Source organism: Lonchura striata, chromosome 12, assembly GCF_046129695.1.
Source record: "Lonchura striata isolate bLonStr1 chromosome 12, bLonStr1.mat, whole genome shotgun sequence".
NCBI classification, from domain to species: Eukaryota; Metazoa; Chordata; class Aves; order Passeriformes; family Estrildidae; genus Lonchura; species Lonchura striata.
In genome coordinates this window covers 5,839,713-5,865,935 of record NC_134614.1, presented here as the reverse complement: position 1 = coordinate 5,865,935, position 26,223 = coordinate 5,839,713, and the positions used below count along the sequence as shown (strand labels likewise).

General features: G+C 43.4%; 1 protein-coding gene across 18 annotated transcripts in view; it reads left to right on the top strand.

Moving 5' to 3' along the window:
- The window catches only part of ATP2B2 (ATPase plasma membrane Ca2+ transporting 2), a 396,907-nt gene that overhangs the window by 263,811 nt on the left and 106,873 nt on the right, over nt 1–26,223 (top strand). For all 18 annotated transcript variants that reach the window (XM_021530473.3, XM_031505904.2, XM_077786067.1 and 15 more), the window contains one exon: nt 17,449–17,646. In XM_021530473.3, the coding sequence (XP_021386148.1) occupies nt 17,449–17,646 (198 nt within the window). The remainder of the gene's footprint in view (nt 1–17,448; nt 17,647–26,223) is intronic.

The window sequence follows — 26,223 nt, the reverse complement described above, 5'->3', positions numbered from 1 at the left end:
TTAACCTGCAGGAGCGCTGATCTGGGTGCTCAGTGTTCCCTCCTCTGCCCCAGGAAGGTCCCTGCTGTCCCTCTCTCCTGGAAATGTCCCTCCCTGCTGAGCTCCCTGCTGCTGGGCTGGGTTTGTGCTGTAGCAGTGAGTCAGGGCTGCAGAAAGCTTTTCAAGGGCACGCCAAGGGTGTTGGAGGCAGCAGCTTGACAAAGCCAGGATCCAGGACCAGTTCAGCGCTTTCCAGCCTCCAGGAATACGTCTTGAAGGAGCTGAGGCCTTGGGAGGGGAGCTACTCACTCAAAATCAACAGAAGGCGAATCTTCCGATGTGTTCCTGCGTGGAAATGTTGTATTTAGGTCCTGTGAGGTTGCAGCAAGCAGGGTTACATAAAGCACAGCAGCTGCAGTCTGCATTCAGGGGCAGGGGGACAGTGTGTGGCCAAGCCAAGCAGAATGCCAGGGCCCAGAGAGATTTTTAAAGGGATATTATACAGAATTTCCAAGGGGGGGCTGACATGGAGCTTAATAACTGCCTCAGCCTGGCATTGCTTCTTTTGAATGTGTAAGGAGATTTTCAGTAGGATTTACAACTGGGCACTGCATCTGGATGCTGTGGTGTGCCAGCCCTGAGAAGTGCAGAGTGTGGCTCTCCTGGGGAGGGAGGGCAGCTCTGCTGGGAAAGGGTCACCTCTGGAGCCAGAGCTGGTGCTGGACAGCATCCCTGGGCTCTGAACCCTCTGCTTTGCCTGCAGCAAAACTGCTGCTGCCCTCAGGGGTGGGATCAGGCTCTAAATTAGCTGTTGATAAAGCAATCTAGTCCTGGAGGCATCTGCATCCTCACTGCAGCTGGAAATCCCTGCTGGCAGCAGGTGTGCTGCACTTTTCTGGATGGGTGCAGCTGGGTGCCAGCTCTGGGTCCCAGCCTGTGGGGCATGGACAGGGCCCTGCTGGGGCTTGGGGGGCTGGGGCTGCACCCCAGGCTCCTGTGGCTTTGCCATCCTTCCTCCCATGATTGGCGTGGGGAGGTTTGGTGAGCTCTGTCCATGGGGAAGTCAGAGGCATCAGGTGCCCAATGCTGTAACAGGCAAAGCAAGGCAGAGCAGAGTCCTTTCTGGTGAGAGAACCAAAGAATCCACCAGCTTTCCAAGCATCATTTGTGGAGGAGTTTGCTCTGTGTTGGTTCTGGTTAGATGCTGACTGCATTAGTGGCTGTATTTGGCTATAGAACATAGTTATTAATTAATTAATTTTATGCTCACGAGAGAAATGTGTATTAGGTAGACTGGACTGATGGTTTGGCATCAGTTAATTAATCCCCTCTTGCCTTCAACCAGTGGCAGAGGATGCCATGTTTTGTAGACTGAATGTTCTGACACAGCAGAGCACCACTGTGAAACATTCTCTGTTTTTGTTTTTCCCATCATTTTGCACATGATGGTCTCATATGCATCATCCTGACTCTGTGTAAATAAATAAGAGTGTAGAGGATATTTATCTCCAGGCAAAGAACCTCTGCTTTCATAGTATCAATCTATAGCAGCTGAACAAACTGGATGAATTCGAGATCATTTTCAAAATCCAGCACTCTTCATCTCGGGTCCCTGTGATCAAATTCACCCTGACTCAGGATTACCTTCTCCTGGCAAATCAGTCCAGTCCAGAAGCAGGGGGAAAGGTGAGGGGATCACACATAATTGGTCCCCTTGTTGAATGAATTGCTCAGATATCACGATCTGAATGAAATTGTAATCCCGTCTCACTTTTACCAGCCAGGTGCAACAGGTCAGAGTTTGGTAGGTCACTGAAAAGGAGCTTGAATTACCCACCAAGGCTGGATCAGGCACTGAGGGCTGGCAGGCAGTGAACTTCAACTGCACTAAGCTTAATTGCAAATAAAGGCTGTGGTACAAATAAAGCTCAGGAAGCTAAAAGATTAATGCTGTTAGAGTCTTTTTATGTTCAAGCCTGTTTCCACAATTCCAGAAATTGTTCATTTTTCTAATGAGGGGCACAGAAATGGAAATTTATTGGCACTTGCTATTAATAGGCTCACGTAATTACTTCTGAATTTTTCTGTTGTCCGCTGGTTTTCATAATCATGAAATGAATACAAGATTTTTTTTTAAGATTCTCAAAGTCTTGCAATGTGAGGAATATTTTGTTTCCTTGAGAGGGCTTGTCTTTGTTGAAGAAGAAATGAGCCTGCAGAGTGTGTGGTACTCATGGTTGTCTTTGAAGACACTCCTGTCAGGATATGAATATTGCTCCATGCTGGTCTCCCAAATTTTTGCTTGCTTTGTGTTCATGATTCTTGACTGAAAGGGGCAAAGAAGCAAAAAACCCTTCCAAAGAGGTGTGTGAGGTTAAATCAGAGTGCAGGGGTTAAGCAGGAGAGGGTGAGCAGTGGGAACTCAGAGGAAGGAGGAAGACCTGTCTGGTGTTTATCAGTTTCTCTGAGATAAAATGAAGAGGAAATTGAGGAAGATGGAAAATGAAGGGAGGGAAAATCTTTTCAGGTGGTCTTTGGGAATTTGGGAAAAGCAGTAGGCCCCGAAGGTGAATGGGGAGGCAGAGAAAAACGTAAATTTGTTTAACAAAAGGGATATTGGAATTAGGCAACACACACACACACACACACACACACACACACACACACAAAGTCTGCCTTTGAGCACCCTGATTATTTCAGCATTCAGCTCCTCTCTGCTCATCATTTACATAACCTGGGGAAAACAGATGCATGTTCAAAATGTCTGCTGAAAGCAATGACTTCATCCCCAGCCCTGCTGGTTCTCTGCCCTTCCTGCATTCTTCAGGATGATTTCATAACAGAACAGCATTATCAGTGCTGTTTGAGCTGCTAACAGCCTCTGAACGCTGCAGAAGCATCCACTGAAACTGTGTCTGATTTTCTTGCCTCGTGTTTGGTGTTGGTATGCATGGTGCTGAAGGGATGAGTTAATGAAGCTTCCTTCTCTCCTGCAAAGCCAATCCTCTAGGCCCAGGCTCTTCACTCTTCATTAATGAATAATGATGGAACAGAGGAGGCACTTGGGTCATTTTATCCTCCAAGAGCAGTGAGCAGTCCTGAAGAGAATGCTGCAATGCAGCTATAAGCAAAACTGTACAGATGACAAAGTGCCTTTGAATCACAGGCTGTGTTTCTGGAACATTTTGGGTTTTAGGAAGATTGCCAGTTTCCCAAAGCTTTCTTTCTTAGGAATTGATTTTTTTTTTTTTTTTTTTTTTTTTTTTTGCTATTTCAGAAAGACTTATTCCAATGCCTTTTATTCTACCAACTTGGAAACCTGAGCTTCAACAAAAATAGAAAGTGTCTGATCCTGCTGTGTTCAGCAGCCATTGAAAAGGACTTGGGGAGACTTCTGTTTCATAATATTTGTACAGCAGCTGGCTCGTAGTAATTTGCATAAGATTTTGGACTGTGAATTTGGACTGACTTTCCCCAAACCATTTTGTGAGAGGAAGGAACCACACAATAAAAAATAGCCTGACAAGTCAAGGAATGGAGCAGAGCAAAACATACTCTCCTACTGAAAATCAAAAATAAAATTTCCAATTAAGTTACTAATGAGACAGGTGAACAATTGTATGCTAAGTTTGGAAAATGTTTTAAGTGTTCCTTTCCTTGCAGTGAGCATAACTGGGAGAACTTTATTTTTCCATCTCTTTTGGTGTAAAGAATGTAATTAATTCCTTAAATGGTTGTTATCTAAACCTATGCCTCTGTGTTACATGATAAAAGTACTTAAGTGCTTAGAATTCTGCTCCCTTTTGATATAATACACCAAGGTCAATTTTAGTGGCTTTTCTTTAAATCACTTTTTGCTTCTTGGTCTTTTTGTTTCTTTTTACTTGCAAGAATTTGTTTATAATTTAACAACGTAAATTATTGTGTTATCTCAACACGATAAATTATATTGTTCTAAAACATAAGTTATTGAGTCACCATGTGTGGAATCCCATCCTGTGGCATGAGGAGGGGCCTGGCTCCAGCAGCACCTTGGAGATGCTCAGGTCAAAGTGGGCTCAGCAAATCCCTCACGCTGAGGGATTCCCCTGTTCCCAGCTCTGCAGTTATTCTGGGATAGCTGTTCCCCAATTCCCACCTCAGATTAACTCCTTCTGTGCAGTTCTTCCTCTGGATTCAGGGGCTTCTTCAAAGGATGAAGCAAAGCAAGGAATGAGTGGGCTGGAAGTCCAATGAAATGGGTGGCACAATATCAACAGAGGGAATTGCTGTGCAAGGAAAAGCTTTCAAGACATGAATGGATTAAAGAACTTCTCACTGGAGACCTCCTTTTCACTAAAATCCTAAACTTCCTGGTGTACAATGAAGGTTAATTAATTAATTAATAACTATTGGGGTTAATTGAGGGGCATTAAGAAAATGCAATATTTGTTTACTCAGCGAAGCTGCCAAAGGATGTCTCTTAAGAGGAATTTGGTGCATCTACTATGGTAAAATACAATATTTTGATTTCTGCTGATGTGTCTCACACAAATTCATAAACATTTGCAATGTGAACACACTTCTGCTAGAGCTTTGAACAGAATTGCATCCCCTAATCCTCAATGTGCACCGAATTTTCAACTTCTCAAATCACAGAGCAGAAAATTAAATTGGAGGAAAAAGTCATTCATAATGAAAAGAACACAAACACATAGATATTGTGACCAAAAAAGTGAAGAGATTTGAACAGAGACTTCCCCACTTTTGCCACCTCAAATAGAACTCCATTTTAGCTGAGTGATTCTCAGGGGTTTTTGGATTGTTGGAACTCCGCCTTTTGTACCCCTAAAGTGTTTCTCACTTTTGCTTTTGTTGTGGCTGTGAACTGGGAGGACTTGAAGTGGGCCCCGTTTGGTGGCTCTAAAAAACCCATGGAACCCTTGGCTGACTTTGTAATTTAATTTAATCTTTGATTTGCCCTGGAACACAACCTAGAGAAGTTCAGTAGTGATTAGTGCATTCAGATTCTGTTAATTGTGTGGCGGGCTAATCAAGGTGATTGACAATTTGTGCTTCGTGGAAGAGACAATCTATTCTTCTGGGCTTTTTGTGTGCTAAATTGGGAGATGTCTGTGGGTGTTGTGCTCCTGGTGGAGTTCTGCTGCATGGGGGTATAGGAATAAAATAATGCAGGAGTGGAGAAAACATTGCCACTTTTCCTGGTGTTTTTATTAGCTTTAAATAAGGCTAAGAGCTCTTTGGAATAATGAAATTCTATTGTTTCCAGTGGGGCCATCTTCCCAACTAAAACACTGCTGCTCACGGTGAATCCCCTGCTCTGGGACACCTGAACACCTTTTGTGTCTGAATTAACTCATTACCACAGAACATGAAGGTCCTGAGGCTCTGCTTGCATCTTTTCTCCATTTAATCTGGAAAATGGGGCAAGAGGGAGCTCATTTGCCTTGCTGAATTATCAGTGCTCAGGTACTCCCAGCTGTGAGTGTACATCTGTGTTCAGTTCTGGGTTGGTCGCTGGAGCAGAGCTCATGTTGGCATTGTTGGATGGAATTTTGCAGCCTCTTCCACTTCTTCCTCTAAGTCTGTATTTAAGTCTGCAGGAAAGGCAGACGATGATCTGAGGGGTGTACAAATATTTACAAATTTGTGTGAGACACATCCGCAGAAAACAATTATTTTGTGTTGCAGTAGACGCAGCAAGTTCTCATCAACAAACCTCCTTTGGCAGCTTCACTGAGTAAACAAATATTGCATTTTCTTAATGCCCCTCAATTAACCCCAATAGTTATTAATTAATTAATTAACCTTCATTGTACATCGGGAAGTTTAGGATTTTAGTGAAAAGGAGGTCTCCAGTGAGAAGTTCTTTAATCCATTCATGTCTTGAAAGCTTTTCCTTGCACAGCAATTCCCTCTGTTGATATTGTGCCACCCATTTCATTGGACTTCCAGCCCACTCATTCCTTGCTTTGCTTCATCCTTTGAAGAAGCCCCTGAATCCAGAGGAAGAACTGCACAGAAGGAGTTAATCTGAGGTGGGAATTGGGGAACAGCTATCCCAGAATAACTGCAGAGCTGGGAACAGGGGAATCCCTCAGCGTGAGGGATTTGCTGAGCCCACTTTGACCTGAGCATCTCCAAGGTGCTGCTGGAGCCAGGCCCCTCCTCATGCCACAGGATGGGATTTGGGGGCAGATCCACACATGGTGCCACAAGAGAATGGAATGGGTGGGAAACAATGAGTACAGAGCCACAGAGGCAGCAGTGGCAGTGCTCTGAGGGCTCATCTCATGCCAGAGCCTCATCTCATTGTTGTGATGCTCTTGGGTTGTGGGATTCACCCTCTGGATGCTCCAAAAGCACCTCCCAGGCTGGGCAGCGTGGGCAGAGGGAAATCACTGTCACTGCAGGAGTCAGAGCAGTGCTGAGCCTTGCTTGCAGGCGACATCATGATCACAGCACTGTTTCCTTCAGCCTTCTCACTCTCCTTCTTCTCCCCCTGCCCTGGATGCACAGCAGGGTTGCTCAGCCCTGCAGAGCTGGAGAGGCCAGTGCTGTGTAGGTGACACGGTGACATTGCTCACAGGAGCACTGGGTGACACTGACAGAGACATTAAGAGCTGCCAAGTAGCAGGACCTGGAGGTAACGCCTCAGGAAAATGCAATTTGGTTTATTTGTTGCTTTGTCTGAGTGAGTTGGGAAAGAGTCATGCCAAGGAAGCAGCCTGGGCAAAGTGGATTTTGAGATTTTGTTTGAACTTCCTTACAGACCTCACAAAGATGTGTCCCATCAGAATATACATTTATTCTTCTGTTTTGTGTTTTTATGTTAAAGATTAAAGCACCCTGTGAGAAATTAACTAATTACCCTACCCATGACTGGCCTCATCAAAAGCTCCTTTTTTCCATGCAGTTGTTGTCAGAGCATCTGTGTTACTTTTAACCTTTTCAATAGGCTTCATCAAAGAATTTGAGCTCCAGACCCTCAGAACTGCTGATGGCACAGAAACTGTGGGGATTGCAGGGACAAATAATAATAGGAAAGGTTCTTCATGGAAGAGGAGAGGTTCTTTCCCCTCCCTGAAAAAGAGACTCTCAGAATACTGCATATGCTGGATTTAAAATCTGTGTGATGTGTCTTACAGAATGTCTCCCTCATCAGGCCATGCTTTCCCAGGCTCATGTCTTTGATTCCTTTATTCCTTTGTTGTTTTCTAGCTGCTAAGAGTGTCACCCTGAGTTGGCACACAAAATCATGAGAAGTCTTCAGCAATTTAGGCCACATCACCCTGAATGCACCTTCTGGTGTGAGAGGGCAGCTGAGGCTCTCCATGGTACCCCTCAGCTGCATTGAATTGGTCCCCAGGCCACAGATCCTGGGACATTTCAGTGGCACCAACACCCTTTGAACACAATGATGTACCTGCAAAACTCTGAGTGACGTGAAGTGACTCCAAAAGCTGTGACAAGACAGGAGAAAAACCAGAGGTGAAGGATTGTGCCACCTGAGAAGAGCTGAGCGTGCAGCAGCTGTGTGACGTGGGTTTGGTGGGGTCCCCAGGCTCAGTGTCCTGCTCACCCACGTGGCTCCATCCTTGTCCTCCCTCTCTGCTGAAGGGTCCCTGCACAGCCCCCCTGGTGTTCCCTGCCCTCCCCCTGCCCTCAGGTGCTGTGGTGGACTGGTGGTGCTGGCAGCTGTTGGCTGAACCTCTCCAGGGCTCAGAGACAAGGAACTGCTCCTGCCAAGGGAAGGCAGGACATTCATGGGATATCACATGTTGAGATTCTAGTCTGTACAGGATGCCAGCCTCAAAGAGTTGCTCTAAATAAAGTTTAGCTATAGGTTGATTAAGTTTTTCATTCCCTGGGTATTTGTTTTTAATCCAAGTTTCTTTTGGAAAGTAGGAAATGCTCTCGGGCCTTAATTTGGCTGGAGTCAAATATTTCCAATTTCTAGAGGAAATCTCATCTCTAATATTAAGAGAGAAATTTGTTTCTGTAATGCTAGGTACTTCCCACTCAGGATTAAATGTGCACCCCAATATTTTATAAAGGCCTTGTAATTTGCCCAGGGAATGGAGGCCCTTTTCATGTCCTCCTAGGTGAGGAGGATCTGCCTCCATATCCTGAAGAACATGGCATGGGGAAACCTGTGTGGCATCATGGAGACCCGGCCCTTTCTCTGGATTTAAACCTCCCATGTAGCTCTGTGGCTTTAATTTCCCATCTTCGGGGCTGTCACCCCTCCCAGCGAGGCTGAGGGTGGCAGTGTCTCCCAGCTGGCACTGCTGCCACCCCAGAGCTCCTGATGGAAACGCTGCCCTGCCAGCCCTGCTCCCCAGGCAGGCACAGGCTGCCCCTCCAGCAGCACTTCTCACCTGTGGGCTGGGAACAGCACTCACACATGGGCTTGAGGGTCTTTTTTGCCCTGAAATTGCCACTGGCAATTTTTGTGAAGGGGTGATTTTTTTTTTTTTTTTTTTTTTTTTTTTTTTTTTTTTTGTAGTGTCCAGTGAGAACAGTAATAAGAGGTTATGAAGATGTGTTAATTAAGGAAGGCTTTCCACATTGACATTTTGATGTCATTCAGTCTGTGATTGTTTTCTTGACAATCCCCTTGGATCTCCTCTGTTCAACTTCCTTGGTTGCTCCTTGCCATGACCTGATTTATGCGTTAATGCTTTCCAATCCTGACCTATAGAGCAAGCACTTAATGTGTCTTAACTGTCTCTTAAGATGGACCCAGGCATGTTCATTTAATTTAAATATCAAGAGGAAAACAAAAAAAGATTTTGCATTATTTGGAGCAATTATATTATTATAATTTAGCACATTTTTGATACTATTTCCTGTATACTCTCAGTCAACATTCCTTTTACTGGTGCCACATTAGACATCTGTGTTTGAGTAGGGAGTCAGGGCTTTGTGGGTGATGCAAAATGTGCAGAGGGCATTTGTGTGGTCCACTTTAAATTCTAATGTTACCTTCTGTGGGTGGAAAATCCTAGCTTGGTTTTAATAACCAAAAAATATGTTTGAAGAATCATTCTCAAGGCTTTGAGTACCTGGAAAGTGGGAATGGGAGAAAGAAAACCTTACATTCCCTCATTTTCTCTCTATCCTTTTCTAAAAGCCCCAACACCATTCAGAAGCTGAGGGTCTGTGATGCTGAACAAACCTGGAGGATCCAGTGTCTGTGGGATATCCCACTGGCTTGGGATTTTTGGCTTGGCTGCCAAACCCTTTCATAACCTTCAGTTTAATTGTCTCTTAGAGCTGGGTGAAGATCTGTGCTGTTACTGCTCTGGTATTTACATATCTAACACAAAAAGGAATTTGTATTGGCATTTTATTACCTAGCTGGTGATGGTTGGGATGATGGTTATTTATTATTGATTATTAGTATTTCTTACAATCCTCCCAAATATAATGTCTTTATTGTACTTGATATTATATCATGATAGAGCAAAACAAAAATGTTTCCAGAAGCCTGGGGTACTGAGGTGAGACATGTGGATGGTTTCATGACTATTAGATGGAGTTAGAGCTGAAGGAATGATTTCTGGTGGGGTAATTCTCTTCCCTCTCTGCAGCCCCACTCCCACTGACAGCAGAATATTTATTAAAAAAAAAAAAATCCTGACTCCTCTTTCTTCATCCTGGACCTTGAGCTCTCACTGAATGCTTTATCAGCCTTTACAGAAAGTTTCTTGCTCTCTGTTTAGGCCAGAAAACCATTAGTCATCTGCTGCAGTGCATGTCTTGCCTTTAATATTTGATGTCTCATCTGTTGCCCCAGTCCTGGTTCATGTTTATGTGCTGCACATAAGTCCAGTCATTAGATTATTATGAAATCATGGCACATCTTTCACATGAGTGGCTTTTTTGGGGGCTGTTTTCAGCCACTATCAAGAACCATTTCTGGTGCTGCTGTTATTACTCATCTTATGTAAACTGTTTGTTCCTGCTCAATGGCTTCATTTCAGGGCAATTCGACTTTAAAAAGGAATTAAAAAATGATGGAAGAAATAAAGCCCCAAATGGCTGATGGGGAATTAGAGATGTCATGGAGCATTCAGTGCTTCTGGGCAGTAACAAACCCTGCCTGGTGTAAATGTAAATCAGCAATCTCAGATGATGGGCATTCACTCCCCTGAACTGCCCCCAACCTGTCTGGGGCAGGTACCTCAGCCCTCCCCTGTCTCATTAAATTGAGATAAAGCTTTCTAGAATTTCTGCAGATTGAGAGATGGAAATTCATTTGCAAGCTGTTCTATATCTGTTCCTAACAGCTGTACCTGTTCCTAACATTTGCATTAGACAAGCAGTCTGTAAGAACAATTGTTAAGCTCTTCAGTTCCTTTGTTTTTCAAAAGGTCACAGAATTAGAGAGGTATTTGCATACTTTGTGTGACTCAGGGGATAGCTTGGGTTGCACCCTGTCAGAGGGAAGGTTTTTAGGAGGGTTTTTGTGCTCAGGTCGCTGGATTTGGGGTGCTGAGGGGTGACAGAGCTCAGAGGGCAGACAGGGTGGCTGGGCCACTTGTTGCTGTCAGATGTGAAGAGGGATGATGATTAATGAGGAAATGGAGAGGGAGGTAATTAATTTCCTGTCTCTGTGCCCTCTTTTCTCTATGCTGGCTGTCTGGATGTGGCTGTAAGTGTTTGAGTCCAGGAGGACTCAAGGACTTGGGTCCTGCAAGGTTCTGCTCATAGAAATAGTCCCAGCAGCAGCATAAAGCTTACAGGACACGTGCTTGGATGACTGTAATGCCAAAGGCTTTTAATTTTTGGATGTTTTTCTTTACCTTTATATAAGAAAAAGTATTCAAGTGATATTAATGAAAAAGGGTAATGATATTCATTACACTTACAGACAGCTTTGTAGTCCTGAGATTAGAAGGAAATTATTATTTGTTGAGGTTCATTCAGTAGTGAAATTCCAATTCACCTTGCTGGAATTAGATGATGCTCTCATTAAACTCTCTCTTACTGATGGACAGCATTCTCTCAACTGACTTTATGTGAATATCATCTGAACAGAATCTCAATGTACTGTGTGGAAAATCTTGGTAAAACTGGGAGGCCACAGAGGCATCCATTCCAGGGGGGAATATTTCCACTTTGTGCTTCCCATCTTTGGGGTATGTTTTCCTTGGAAACCAATCCTCTTGTGGCAGTTTAATGCAGGCTGTGGTTTTGTGGTATTCCAGGTGTTTGTTTTCCTTGGATAAACAAGGGTCATGAAGAATTCCTGAATGGTGTTGGGGCTTTTAGGAAGGGGTAGAGAGAAAATGAGGGACTGTAAGGTTTTCTTTCCCCCAGTCCCACTTTCCAGTAGGAAATAAGAGAGGCCGATTCTGGATTACATCACAGTGATGACATCTTTGTACCTTAGGGACAAACCAGACCTTCCTTAGCATTTGATCCAAACCAGAACAGTTTCCTGGGAGTGTCCCTCTGCCTTCCCCAGTTAGGCTAAGGCAGACCTCAGGAACTGAATCTGTTGGTTCCAAGCTCGTCATTTGAATTGAAAATGTGACATTTCCAGCTCTTTCAGTCACTGTTACAGAGATGAAGCTGCTTAGATTGCTGCTGCGGAGATGGAAGGAAAAAAAAGCCAAGCTATTTCTTGCTTGTTGGAGAGGGAAAAGCAGAGCAAAACTCTGCAAAAGCAGAGAGTCAAATCCCGCTAAAAATATTTAGTGTGGGACTTGAATTGTCCTTGTTACCCCAGCAGGAACTGGGCTGATATTTGTAATTCATGCTCATCAGGAATATGTGAGAGTCTGCAAGAGCTCTGTGGGCCTGGGGCAGGGTTTCCTGAATTGTTGCGGAGCAGCAGGAATGGCAGGGAGCTCCATGGGAAATACATGCAATTGGTGAAAGCAGGCAAAGAAAATGAAATAACTGTCCAGCTGATTCTTTGGGGTGCTATATTCCTCAGTTTCTGTGATGGTGGGAGTGCTCATCATGGGAGAAGAGAGTTTGAGGCCAAGGGGGTTTTGGCTTCAGAGATAAAACCCAGGTCTAGGTTCTCACAGGAAGAACTCAGGTGTGTCATGCCTAATTTTTAATTATCTCTAATCAAAATACTTGCCTTTCCTCTCTCCCTTCATTTCCACAGCATCCTTGGAAGCCTTTCCTTTCCGTGATGAACAAATCTCACATTTAATATTTAAAATACCATTATTTACAAGTTTTGTTATTTGAAATTTTTATCTTCTTTTCTGGCTGCATCAGAAAAAGCACAGAAGGAATTTAATAAGCAATGACTGTTTTATTTGTTAAATTAATGCAAATGTAAATTCTTCATTCTTCAGCTCCTAATTTGAGCCAATATCAAACATTCTCTTAAAAGTTTTATGGTGGGTTTTTTTCATTGTTGTGTAGTTTTGCTGTGCTTTTGCTATTTTTGCAGCATCAGAATCATTCTGTGTTTGTCATACTCCATTTGGTTGCAGTGGAGATGACTGTCAGAAAAATACAAATTCCAGGCATTAATTGAAAAAATGGCTTTATATTCAATGTGCAGGAACTGGCAGATGTAGATAAGGAACAGAGAAAATTCATTAAGTGGCATTTCTCCAGCTCTGTGTTATTTTCCTCCCTCCAAAAAGGCAACAATGCCAGATTAAATCATAAATGAATTTAATATACTGCACGACATTGTAGAAAAAGTTTACTATGCAATCACTTTCATTCTCCCACAAATTTTGGTGAAAACTTTTGGAACATGAAACCTTAAGAAATTACTCAAGTGCTAGAAGCATCAGTAAATTTTCACAGTATTTCCTGAACCTGTGTGCAATATTCCTATGTAAATATAACCTGAATCTGCACATCTGTTCTAAATACTTGGGTCAAGCAAAGTTTTACTGCACAGTTTTGACCTAGAAAAGCACTTAAATAAAATATTCATGCTTGTGTGGAGAAATGAACCTAAACCCAGCCAGTCTGTGACTTTTCTTGCCACACTGAACAGAAGATGGGAGGCTGCTGCTTGTGCTGGGAATATGTGAAATCCGAAGTCCTACGGCGCTTCTATTTCCATTGATGTTTTTGAGTCCCCTTTGGTTCATCTCCACGTCCTTGGATGTTTTATATCCTCACACAGAAATGATGTTTTAAATTGCCTTCATCTGCAACGCTCTTTCATTGTTGTCACAGGGCTCTAGGGAGAAATAAAACAATAATATTCAGGAGATGAAGTGGGTGTGTTTAACATGATAAAACCCCAGCGTGCCTGGGGCAGCAGGGAAGGCATCTCTAGGCTCAGGTGCTCTGGGGCAGGTGTCCTGTGCTGCCCTCGCTGTGCTCAGGGCTGGCTGTGCCATCTGGGCACCCCGAGCCACCGCCGGCCTGGCCAAGCCCAGCCTGGCTCAGAACCCCCTTAGGAATAATTAAAATTACCTTTTTGAGTAGAGCAGCTGAATTGGAAGAGATAATGAGGACCCCTCAAGTACCTTCTTATGAATTCTGAGGAGTTTTGGGAGTTTTGGCTCAGCCCCATTTCCCCACATCTTTGTCATATCCATGCATTTTCTGCACCTTATCTCTACAGAAGTCTTGCAATCTGATTTAATCACGTTTCTCCATTGTCTCCTTTCCTTTTTCTTTCTCTCACTCATTAAAAGAGTTTGTTCATTTCTGGCATTCAGTGGGAGTCAAAAAAAAGCAACCCCAAAATTTTGCTGGACAGGATTGTGAGTGATGGCTGGGTCACAGGAGAAGGGAAACCTTTTGTTTTGAACTGAACACTGGATGTCATTTTCCAGGATTTCTAAATGATTTACAAGGAAATCAATTTCATTATTAAGGATGAATATACTCTGGTTTTTAGATGAGTCTAAGTGAGTAATTTCACCAAGACTTAGAGAAAAGAATAAAATAATCTGTATAATTTACCCTTGTTTGTGGTTCTTAAGGAAAATAATATTAACAGAAATGGAAGAGTCTGAATGACTGATGTCTGAATTCCAGCATTATGTAGACTATAGTCAGGAAAATAAGGATGACCATGGATGCTTTAGACAGTCTGTTCCTCAGCCTTATGGTGACTAAATGGACACATTTTATCTTACAAAAAAAAGCAGCTCTTGGAGTTGCAGTCTCTCCTTGGCTTTGGAGGCTCCTCAGGTGAATTTTACACATGATGAACACAGGAGAGGAGCTGTCCTTTGTGTGCCCTCCTGGCAGCAAGCTGCAGGGCATCATTTCAAACTCAGGAATTCAGCCCATCCCAGTAACTGTGGCTGGGATTACTGAAAATCCCTGCAGCTTTTCCTTGTGCTGTCCCAGCCATCCCTGCCGTGCTGGAGCTGCTGGAGCTGCCCCACCACTGGGCACAAATATTCTGTGCTGGAAAACAGGCATTGTTCAGATGTCTGCTCCTTCCTTTCTTGGAGTTTTTCCTTCCAGAGTTTTGTGTTGCTGTCTGAAGCTGTGTCAGATAAAAATTTCTGCCTCAAATCCCTGTCAGTGGTGCCCGTGGAATTTCCCCCTCATGTGTGAGGTTGAGTTTTGGGGGTGTGATGCAAATTGTGGGTGCCTTTGGTACAAGTCCCATGAGGAGGGGCTGGGAAAGGGGCTCAGCCTGGGGAAAAGGAGGCTCAGGGGGAATTTCTGTCTCTGAGCAACTCCCTGCAGGAGGGGACAGCCAGGGGGTGTCGGGCTCTGACCCCAGGGAACAAGGTCCACAAGAGGAAATGGCCTTGAGGTGTTCCAGGGAAGTTTAGATTGAATATTAGGAAAAATCTCTCCATGGAAGGACTGTCAAGCACTGGAAGAGGCTCCCCAGGGCAGGGGGGTGGTGGAGCCACCATACCTGGGAGCATTCAGAAACATGAGATGTGGTGCAGCGGGGATGTGGTGGACTTGGCAGCATTGGCTTAAAAGTTTGATTCAATGATCTTAGAGGTCTTTTCCAACCTAAGTGATCCCATGAGTCTCTGATTTTTAGTGTAATTCCTTCCTTTTGGCAGCCCTCTGGTGCTGCTCAGAGTGCCCTGGTTTGGTTTGAGTGGCTGCCTCATCCCTCACCTGCATTGCCCAAACTCCTGCGACCTCCGTGGGCTCGCAAAAAGCCACAGGAGAAAAGATTTTCCCAGCCTTGGGAGCTGCCTGGGAGCTCTCAGAGCAGTTTGGATGCTGGAGGGTGATGCAGACACTTGGTGCTGGCTGGAGCCTGTGCCAGTGTCCCTGAGCACGAGGCCCTGCAAATTAAACGAGGTGAGGTAATAATAACCCCTGATCCAAGGGAGAGGCTCGTGTTTCTCAGCAGCTGAGGGGGAAATGAAACTTTGATGAGTTAACCAAGAGGCAGAAGCCTCCCAGCAGCTGTAAGGGGACACCTGAAGGGAAAGGTGAGTCAGGCTGTGCCTGCAACGGGGCAGGACCGGCCCGGCCAGGGCAGCAGCGCTTTCTGTGGAGTGTGGGGTTTAGATGGTGGGAGGTGATATTTATTTCCCAGTAAGCATCTCCTGTGGAAAAGCTGCTTGGGCAAGCATTCAGGCAAAGCAGGCAAGTCCACACATCACACTCACCATGGCAAGCTCAGCCGAGAGAGGCAGAAGGGCCTTTTTTGTGATAAATTCCAGCAAAAGTTTATTCCAGCATGCCAAAGGGAAATCGGGGACAAAAGACCAAGCCAAGTGGTGTGCACAGGGTGAAGTATGGGGTCAGTGGCCAATGGTCTGAGGGCACAGGGGCAGGGCAAAGGGCTGGCCACCAGGGATACCACAGCCAACGAGGAAACAGGGAAAGGAGAAACCATGAGAATTTGGGATGTATGGAGAAAGGAACTGGGTGGATAATAGTGCTGCAAGGTTCTATGGGGGAAGTCTTCTCTTTCAGCCTAGGAAGAGACTCTGTGGTAAATTCTTCCAAGGCAAAGCCCTGGGGATTTGCCTGAAGGGTTCAAAGAATTCCATAGCTTTCCTCCAAGGAAATGGAGAAATCACCCAGGAAGGACTGGGGGTCACAGGGCTGCTGGGGGAGCCAGGCACAGAGTGGGGATTCTTGGCATTCCCTCACTGCTTGGAGAGGATGTTTGCAGGGCTTCCCATTCCTGAGGTATCCCACATGCTTTGGGGGAGGCAGGGATTTGTCCCGAACCACCCGAGCCCAGGAATCCTCACAGCATGGGGTTGATGTTTCCTCCCTCACAGGCACCTTTCTGTTCCTTCTGTTCCTCAGCTCCGGTGTTTTCCTGGTGGCATGTACAGATGGATAGCCATAAAGAGCCATAAATAATCCTAAATAACCATAAATAGCTTCACGTTGCTGGTCAGGTTCAAAACCTAAATTTCTGTAAGGGTTCCAGCTGGGTTGGTCTCCTCTCTAAAGAAGACAAGAGGAAACAACCTCCAGGTGCACCAAGGGAGGTGTAAATGGGATATTAGGGAACATTTCTCCATGGGAAGGGGTTATCAGCTTTGGAACAGGCTGTGGTGGAGTCATTGAAGGGATGTGTGGATGTGGCACTTGAGGACAGGGGCTGCTGCTGGCACTGGGAGTGCTGGGGGACAGCTGGACTGGACGATCCCAAAGGTCTTTTCCAATCTAACCAGTGATATCAAGTATTGTTTGGCAGAAATATGGAACACTTCTTGCAGTTTTTTATGCTGCTCAGAGGGGTATTTGAGCTCAGTTATTTTACCTTGATGATTGCAAGTTTTGGGTTTTTTTTAGTTTATTTGGGTTTGACTTTTTATCTAGTTTAATTTTGTTTTGCTTTTCTGGAAAGGCACCAGACATGCATCCTTTAATATAATTAAAGAGGAGGGGAAAAAGCACCCCAGTGGATTGTTCAGCACAGCCACCCATTCTTACACTGTGTCCTTAAATTGAAACGCTCTAAAATTGAAGCATAGTGTAAAATACATGGAGCCATGTAGTTTCCTTTTGCCTGTCTGTGCATATGTAACTTGTCCCTTTGCCTTTTTCCTGTTACAAAAATGTGATGCAACTCATTCCAGGGATGTGCTGAAGTCCATTTGCAGCCACTGGTTGCTTTGAAGTAGTACAACAGAGGATTTATTGATTTATCCTTTGCATTCAGAACAAAGATTTGTGTGATCTGCTACAGGTATTATCAAAAGCTTCCATCACCTATTCCAGTTTCATCCCAAAAATAATTTCTTTGTGCTTTAGGATCTATTTTCAATAGTCATTGCTTCTATATATGTATAGACATAGGTCTTATTAATATAAACCTATGAATTCAAAGACTTTTTAATGATTAAACCTGGCAGAAATTAGAACCAAATGGAGCTCATGAGAATTCTGTTCAGAAGATCAGGACAAATCCTCTCACAAAAGCACAATTGAAGTGTAATATTTACTTTTGTCAATATGCCATAGGTGCTACAGCTTGGAATTTTTCTTGGAGAAGTAATTTATAGGGATCATTTTCTATTTCATGGTAATTTGACCTGATTTGTTTTTATTTTATTTTCTTTACAGGATTAGCTGGCACTGCTGCAGACCTAGAAAAAAGAAAGCTTATTTTTGGAAAAAATTTTATACCTCCAAAGAAGCCAAAAACATTCATACAGCTAGTTTGGGAAGCGTTGCAGGACGTGACTCTTATAATCTTGGAAATTGCAGCCATCATATCTTTGGGGCTTTCCTTTTATCAGCCACCTGGAGAAGGGAATGAAGGTAAAAACTTTTCACAGAAGTCATCTCAGTTTAAGCAAAGCATGTCCTAAATCTCAAATCAATTCCATCACCACCCTCCAGAACGTCACTAACAGGAAATTTCCACGTGGTTTGCTCCTGATCCCATTACATCTGGTCCTGACATATTTTTCTTTTCATCTTGACGTTTCTTTATGCAAATCCTGAACCTCATGACGTGAGTTAAAGGAAAATTATAAGTTTCTTGTGAAACTGGAGTGGTTTTGATACAGTTTTCACCTTTGAGCCTGCATTTGGAGTGTGTTTAATTCATCCTTTGTGGTCGTTTATCACGTATTATGGATGAGAAATATGTAATTGCTTATGTAACTGCTGGATCCCATTGCAGGAACAGACCTCCAGTTTACACCAGATGAAGGCTTGAACTCAGTGAGATTCACACATTTTAGTATTTTTAGTGGTGCAGCTCAGGCTCGTGAGCCTGGCTCCAAAGGGAATATTGGAGCAAAGTCCTGCTCCTGATAAATATTCTCCATATTCTGCAGGGCCTTTCTGGCTGCAGGAAATTTTACCACCCTGCCTGCCCCCCCTCCTTTTTCCCATTTCCCCCCGCCCCCCCCACCCTCTTTGGAAAGCAGTCTTGAATTCACATGCTTAAAATATTTGTTCCCCTCCATAAATGCAAGATTTCCATTTCTGGCAGCTGATCCAGATTTTTTCCTCCCCCCCTTCTCCTGCTCCCTCCCAGACTTCTAAAGCTGGATCAAACATGCTGTGTGAAATGACGTGAGCAGCTTGGCAAATGTAGGAAGAATGTCTTCCTCTAAATATAGCCCTGAAATGCTTTTTACATTTGCTGCAGTTTCCTTTGGCTGCTTTCCTTGCAGCCCCTTCCTCCTTCCCTTCCCTTCCCATTGAGCAGCACAATCAGCACGTAGCCATGCACAGCTCCTGGGTCCTGCTTGGGCTTCTTTAATCCTTTATGAATAACTGGGAGTCTTTCATGGCTTCCTCACTGAATTTTGAATACTTGGCTATTGATTCAGCAGGTGCTCGATTTAGGCATGAAAAGATAAAGGAGTCATTGCAGTTTTTTGAACTGAAGAAAATGTTATTTATTGGAATTACCTCATCTAACTGGTGGGATACCTTGGGGACAATATAAACCATGAGAGATTCTTTACAAAACTAGGATTTAGCTTAGACTAAATGTGCAGATTGCCCTATTTTATTTTATTTTGTTTTATTTTGGGGGAAAGGAATTTTGAAAGCATGATTTCTCCAAGTTTTAGGAAGAGTGGAGCTGTGTCATCAGGCAGTGGTGGCTTGCTCCTTTCTTTTTCAAATTGTTATTCTTATTATTTTGATCCTGCATTTAAAATGTTTCTTTTCCCATGGGAAGACAGGAGCCAGCTGAGATTCTGAGGGAGTTTGGAAAGCTCAGCAGCACAGCCTGGGAAAATGTGTTTGTGTTTTCCTGCAGCACAGCATTCTATTCAATAGTCACTGCTTTCCCTGCTTTAAGAATTGTTTTCCTGAAAGGTTTTGCCCTGGTTTACACGAGAAAAAAAAAAATCAAATTAGTGAATATCTTATAATCCAATTTGTGGAACACATTGCAAAGGTCTTCCACACTTTTTTTTTTTGCAAGTCTTTCTTTATATAAATAATTCCATTTAATTTTAAGGTAAGTATATCATAAATTGCTACTGAGTGCACCTTTAATTTATTGATAGATGACTTTTTGAAGAGTCCCAAAATGGAAAATGGACATATTAAGCTTGATTTTGCCTTAGTGAAGTGGGGAGTAATCCCACTTGAAATTGATTTTAATGGGTTTTTCTTAAGTATTTTCCTTTCTTGACTCTCCCCAGGATGAAAATTTCATTGAGATATACACTTATTGGAAACTTTTATGTTGTTTTTTTTCCCCCCTTGAAAATAATATATTTACTTCTGAAAGTACAGCCAGGTGTTAGAAAGGAGAGCTGGCACATGTTGTTCTCTATTCTTGATCTTGCCTCCTCTTTAAAATTCTATTTTTTTCTTTTGTTTTTCCAAATGAAATGCATTTTCATTTTGAAAATGAGCTAAGAGGAGTTTTCTTTCCACACTGATTTATTCAACCACCACTGCCAATATTCTGAGCTCATCAACTTCTTGCTTGGAGCAACTTGAAAAGTTGCCACCCCCTAGAAGTGACAGTCTTGCTTTGGAGGATTAAAGGATAATATGGAAACAAGGGACTTAAGAGCACAATGTCAGGGAAACACCACTTGTATCTAATTGAGCATTTATCTGTCTTTATTTAATGTATCTGTCTCTCACACATACTAGACTTATATCTACCAGTGGCATTACTGATTGGTATAATAAGTTGAAGACACCTGTATTTTTAAAATTAGTATAACTCTTTCTTTTCTTGGTTCTTGAAACCCACTCATAACTTTTGATGCTGTAACAGAATTAGCATTTAACTGCTCTCTGCAGTTGAAGTGTAAAATATAATTATCCTGAGGCTTTTAAAGGAGAAAAGCAGGACAAAATCCACACTTCCAACAAATATTAGAGTATATGAGCTGCTCAGGAGCTTTGTGTAAGGGTGGAGCCTCATGGCTGTGAGTGTTCACATCTTCATTTCAGACCTGGGTGAGTTTTGGAGAACATTATTTCCATTTCTGGTGCAATCAGGAATCTGATCTAGAGGAATCTCTGGATAAAAGTGCAGTTTTACTGCTTCTCCAGAAGCCACCCCTGTTCTTTCTTTTCATATTCCTTAGCAGGAGCTCAGGTTTCAAGAATGTTCTCAGGAGTGGTTTTGATGATCTACTTTGCATTCCCTTTCACCATCTGACAGGCCATTAGAAGCAATTGAGAACTTCTGCATAAATTATTGTCAACCCCGTGGCAATTACTGCTCTCATTAGTGAGCCACACAAAATCAGTTTTGTGCCCTTTCAAAAAAGTGCAAAACTGAGGCTGGATTTTAGCAAATGCATCTCGAGAGAAAATTTCCAGTGCAGGTGTAGCCTCCGCTGCAATGAGGATACAGGGGGTGGCTGGGGCAGGGTAAAAATACTTTGTTCCTCAGGAAAATCCCTTCTGTGCCTGGGTTTGTGGATTTCAGGGTATTCCCTGACTATGCAGAGCAGGGGGTCTGTGATAGAGGATTTGATGAAAGTGTGAAATAATTTAATTAATTCACATTCAATAAATAAATTAAAATTAAAAATAAAAAATAATTAAAATTTAATTAATTTACCTTATCCTTTTGTAATGTAGATTAGAGGTAGTTCAGGACTAAAACTGAAATATTTGTAGATCAGTATATGGTGAAATGATTTTTATGTACAGTTTGTAAAGAAATGCCCTGTCCTATTTTTAAAGGCAGTGTTTGAGTAGAAAGAGCTCCTTCATGAGAGCGAGCAATGGACTCAAACCATCACATTGCTTGAGGAAAGAGGGCACCCTTTAGGAAAGAGAGCTTGGACTCAGAAATGCAGCAAGGGAATGGGAAATGGCTTCTCTTGGCCATTCCCAAATCTCTGTCTTATCGTGCCTGTAGAAATGCAAGAATCGCCTCTTCTACCTGGTCGTTTGTTATTTTTGCTGGTTTTTGTTGTTTCGTTTTGTTGTTGTTTGTTTGTGGGTTTTTAGGGTGTTTTTTGTTTGTTTGTTTGGCTGGTTTCCTCACTATTTTCCCTGAGAGCTCTGCTGGGGCAGTCCCGTTGGCAGCAATGCCCTGATGTCACTTTGCAGCTCTGTCCCTTTCTGGGGCTGCTTCCCCCCAGTCCCCCAGCAGGATTCTGCTGCTTTGCTGCCTCCCCCATCCCTACCCATGTGAACTGGTCAAAAATTCCCAGAGCCTTCTGCAAACACCTTCAGCAGCAAGTTCTGAGCCCTCTCCAGTCCTCCTCCTTGTTTCTGTCTTCAGCCCCTGCATCACACGTGGATCTTATTGCAAAAATGACTGATGTCAAGCCCTGCCAATCATCTGCTGTTTACAGGAGTGTACCAAACCTTTTAACTCTTCTTCCTTGAATTCTTTTTCCTTCTGTGGATTGCAAAGGGGGCAGAGCGCAGCCTGAGGTAAGATGTTTTAAGATCCCAGTGTTTACCAGGAAGCCCCAGGCAGGATATCTATTTTCCAGTTTACAGCTTTTAGCAGCTTAAAGGTGGAATAAAAAGGAAAAGTCTTTTTGGTTCAGGCAGCTTCTGTTAAAATTCCCAAGGCAAAGGTCTGGATTGAAAACAAAGTGAAGTGATCAGTTACATTGCTCAGTGCTGCTCAGCAGGGCTTTGGCTGGGTTACCCTTCCCCTTATTCATGCAACAAGTCAGAAAAATGCAGGAACAGGACATGGTCCCCTGAAATTTGGGCCTCCCAAACCTCTTGCATTGAGATATTTGTGTGGTTTTATGACCACCAGTAAAAGCTGCTGCTGCCCAGGGCTGGAGCTGAGGTTCCTACTGGCCTCTCATGACCTAAAAGAGACTTTATTTCATGTTCTATAAATAAAAGAGATGCTGTTTCAGTGGGTTCACCACTCAAGGGTTTGCTTATCATTTTTATAATGTGCTACATTGCTCAGTGGGGACTCAAGCTGGAGATCTGAACCAGAGAGGACATCCAGAAACTGCAGGGAAGGTGCAGCAGCTCCACAGCTCCTGTGAGGATCCTGTGAGGATCCTCTAAGGATCCTTGCCCTGTTTCTGTGCTGAGCCTCTCTGTGGAGGCAGCATTTGCTCAGATTGTTGCACAACTGTTGTGGGAATGTCAAATCCCTGCTCGGACGGGATGGACAGCAGGGCCCAAACAGCCAGGGAGAGGCAGGAGCCAACCTGTCAGCAGTGCCTGAGTCACCAGGCAGCAGGAAAGGTTCTCCCTGCAGAAGCCAAGGCAGCCAAGGGGGGTTTAAATTAAAAAACCCTCTAAAAATCAAGTCAGAGGGGGAGAAAAAAAACCAAAGCCAAACAAACCACTTCCCCATCTCCTTGGCCAGGTCTCTTGTGTGGGGTTAGAAGTGCTCTGCTGTTCCCATCTTCTCCCAGGTGCCTCCTGTGGAGTACAGCCCAAGATGTGTTTTTTGGCATTTCATCTCTTTAGCAGGTCTGGAAATAAGTCACAGTGAGGAAGATTTGAGCAGCTGTTAGTTTGGGCATCTCTGGGAGAAAGTGAAAAGAAGTAAAACTTTGATTGATATTAGAAAGAATGTCTATAAAAAAGAATATCTAGATATGAAAACATACAGAGCAGTTGGCAACAAGCTTCTTTTTCTTAGTTAGGAGTGAAAACACTGAATGTAAAATCAGCTAGCTTGAATTTCTGTGCAGTTTGTAATGATGTACATTAAAAAAATATTATTCCCATCAGTTTGGACAGTCTAATTCTCCTCCATGCAAATTCTCTTCCTTGGAGTTCTGCTGTAGCAGAACAGCTGCAATAGTGCGTCTGCTAGGCTCAGGTACGATGTCCTCTCCTAAAGATGGGAGGTATTTCCCAATCCCCCCAGCACTCAGTGTGGGTATTCCTAAAAAAATTAAAACCCATTGGAATAAGATGAAATTGAGCCATTGCTCTGTCAAAACACTTCACAATATTGTTATTGTGCTGTGTCATTTTATTTTATTGTTCCAGCTCTCACCTTTCTTTAGGTCACTTTGTGGTTTTCCTGCTTTAGGCTGCTAAAGAGAACTTCAGGGTTTCATGGAAGGTGAAACAGGCAAGAAAAGCCCTTTCTATGTTGCCATATGTGTCAGGACTGCTTGACCAGAGATTGGATAAAATTCTTCTTTTTTTTTCCGCTCAGTTTTTAAACTGTGATTTTCTTCCCTTCACTTTCTTTGCCAGTAATTGTGGCAGAACTGGACTCATTTTAGTAATTTCAGGTAGGTGATATTTGGAATTTCTCACTCCTTCCACATCCAATTCTCAACAACTTTCTTCCCACTCTCCCAGCAACATTTTTCTTTCTCACACTTACTGCCCCAGATGAAAAAACTCCTTCTATTCCCTTTCCAAGAAGCGTCATGTCTCAGGAAATGGGTCTAGTGGATATATTTATTTTTTTTCCTGGGGATTCTAGAAACCTTTTATCTCTGTGATGAAATCATCTTGGTCTTAGATTGTATAAACACAGCAGATGCCTGGTGGGGAAACCTGGAAATAGAATCCCGCGTGCGCAACCGTGGCTTGGCTCGAGAGCCGCGCGCAGGTGTCGGCGGGGCGGGAGGCGACCCTTGGATCCACCAGGCATGGCAGGATTGGCTCTGCAGGAGCTCTGCCACCTCATCTGCTCTGGGAAATGGCACTGGGAGCTGTGAAATCCTCTGGGGAGAGCGCTCAGCTCCTGCCAAGGGCGGACACGTCGGGGTTATTGGGTTTGGCTTTCTGGCCGTCGAGTGTTTGTGTTGTTTTAGGCGTAGAAATGAGCAGGGCTCAAGAGTTCATTGGAACAAGGAATTCTCCTGTGCCCATCGGATTAAACGGCCTGGGGGAATAAACAGTTGGTCTGAAAAAGGGAAAGCACTGATTGCTGAGGAACTCGAAGCAAATTTAATTGAACTGAATTAAAAGTAACCTGAGATAAATAGCCACATGAAGGTCTGGTGCCATCCTCTGAGGAATTCTGTTCATTTACTTCTAGTGAGGCACAATGAAATAGAAACTCAATGTTTGAATACAGCATTTATCAATTTTTCTACCTTTTCAGCCCAGCCTCCATTTCTCTTAGCATTTTAATTCAGAAGGGCTATTGAATGTGTAATGAAGCACATCCATTTTTTAAATCCTTTGCCAGACCTTTCCATCCTGAGGGTCTTTCAGGGTCCATTCAAGATTTCTGGATATTTTCCACAAGAAAACGTTGCATGCATCTCCCTGTCTCTAAAAATCTGCCACACTGAGGTTCATTAATATGCAGTTAATCAATTTGATTAATGAGTGAAAAACTCAGAAATGTCAGAAATGAGTCAGCTGAACCAAAGTTAATTCTCTAGTCTTTTGTGGTAGCTTTACATCTTAATATTTTTTTTAAGAGCATTTTACATGTGATAATGTAGATTGCATTAAAAATGCACAAACGTAGGCAGCACAAAAACCTATTTTGTAAGGCCAATGTTAATGTTATTTTGCAACCCTCCTAAAATCATAGCAGAACACAGAAATAAACAACTGTAAGTGTCTTGACAGCCCTCCCAGTTATGAATCCAAGATCAAGATGAAAAACTTACTCCACAACTTCTGTGTGTGCACTTTAACCAAAGTCTCCAAGTAAAATTTTTTTGGGGTACTGATAATCTGTCATCTCTTCAAGTCCTGTCCATTAAACAAAATGTATTGGAGAAAATATGAAGCCTTTTCAGACAAAAGTGAGCCAAAATTCATTTGTTTTAACACTTTGCAGTGCTTTGAAGCCTAAATGTCACCCGCTTAAGGGCCTGTGTCAGTACAAAGCCCCAAAAAGAACTGAAAATATTCACAAAACTTTGCTGCAAATGCTGAAAACAAGTGGTGAACATCTGGTTTCTGCTGTGTTTGCCTCATTCTGTATGTCTGCACAGTGTTACATAATGTTCTCCAGGCACTGAGCAATAAGAGATCAATGGAAAATCATGCATATCAGGGGGTATAAAGGCCATTAAAAGCTGATGTGTCCTAATAGGAATCCTTTATTGTCTTTGCTGCTAGACAGATCACACTGATCCAGCTGCTACTGCACCTGAGAGTTTTATTGGGCTGCCCAGGGAGGAGCATTCTCAAGAGAAGCTGAGCTATTGGAAAATAGCATTTTTTGAATATAAAATAGATGAATCTCAAAAGCAGAGATTGTTGTCAGAGTTAGCAAAACAACTTTTAAGGAGTGTTGCTGCACACACTCAAATTCTTTTCTCATTCACCATAAAAATTAAACTGTGAGATTCCCCAAGAATTTTTTAAACCAGTCTAAGCAGTCTGTCAGCACGAAGGGGATGAAGCAGCTGGCAGCCTGGAAAATAGAAGAAATGGAAGTATTTGCCCTCTTAAAAACAGCTTGTTCTGCCAAAACTCCCATTTAACCTCCTTCCTCCCAAAATGTGGATGAGGTGAAGCAGCATATGGCTTCTGGAGACATTACCCCAGTCTGTTTGGCTAAAGAAATTTAGTTCTTTTAAGAATTTGCTTTTTCAATTCCTGCTCGAAATATTACTTCAATGCAAGGTCTCAGTATCCAGGAGCAGAGAGCAGGACAGCTCGGAGTGTGTGTACAGTGTGTCCCAACCCTCACCAGCACTTGCACAAGGCTGAGCTCACAGGGACAGGATTGTGCCCCTTTTGGCCATCATTCCCTGGAGGCACTGCTGAATTTCTGAAACATTTTTGTGTTATTGTCAAAAGAAGGGACAAATTTAGGTTGGGATGAACGGGTGAGAGTCCTTTGTGGTGTGAGGTCATGGGGCTGGGCAGTGGAGCCAGGCAGGGCTCAGGCTGAGCCTGCAGAGCCTTTCCTGGGGCTTTGCACCCCAGGCTTGGGACGATGCTCCTGGAGAGAGCCCCAAGCCCAGGCAGGGCCACAGCAGCTGCCCTGGTGCCTCTCAGCTGGTGGGGCTGGGAGAGGGG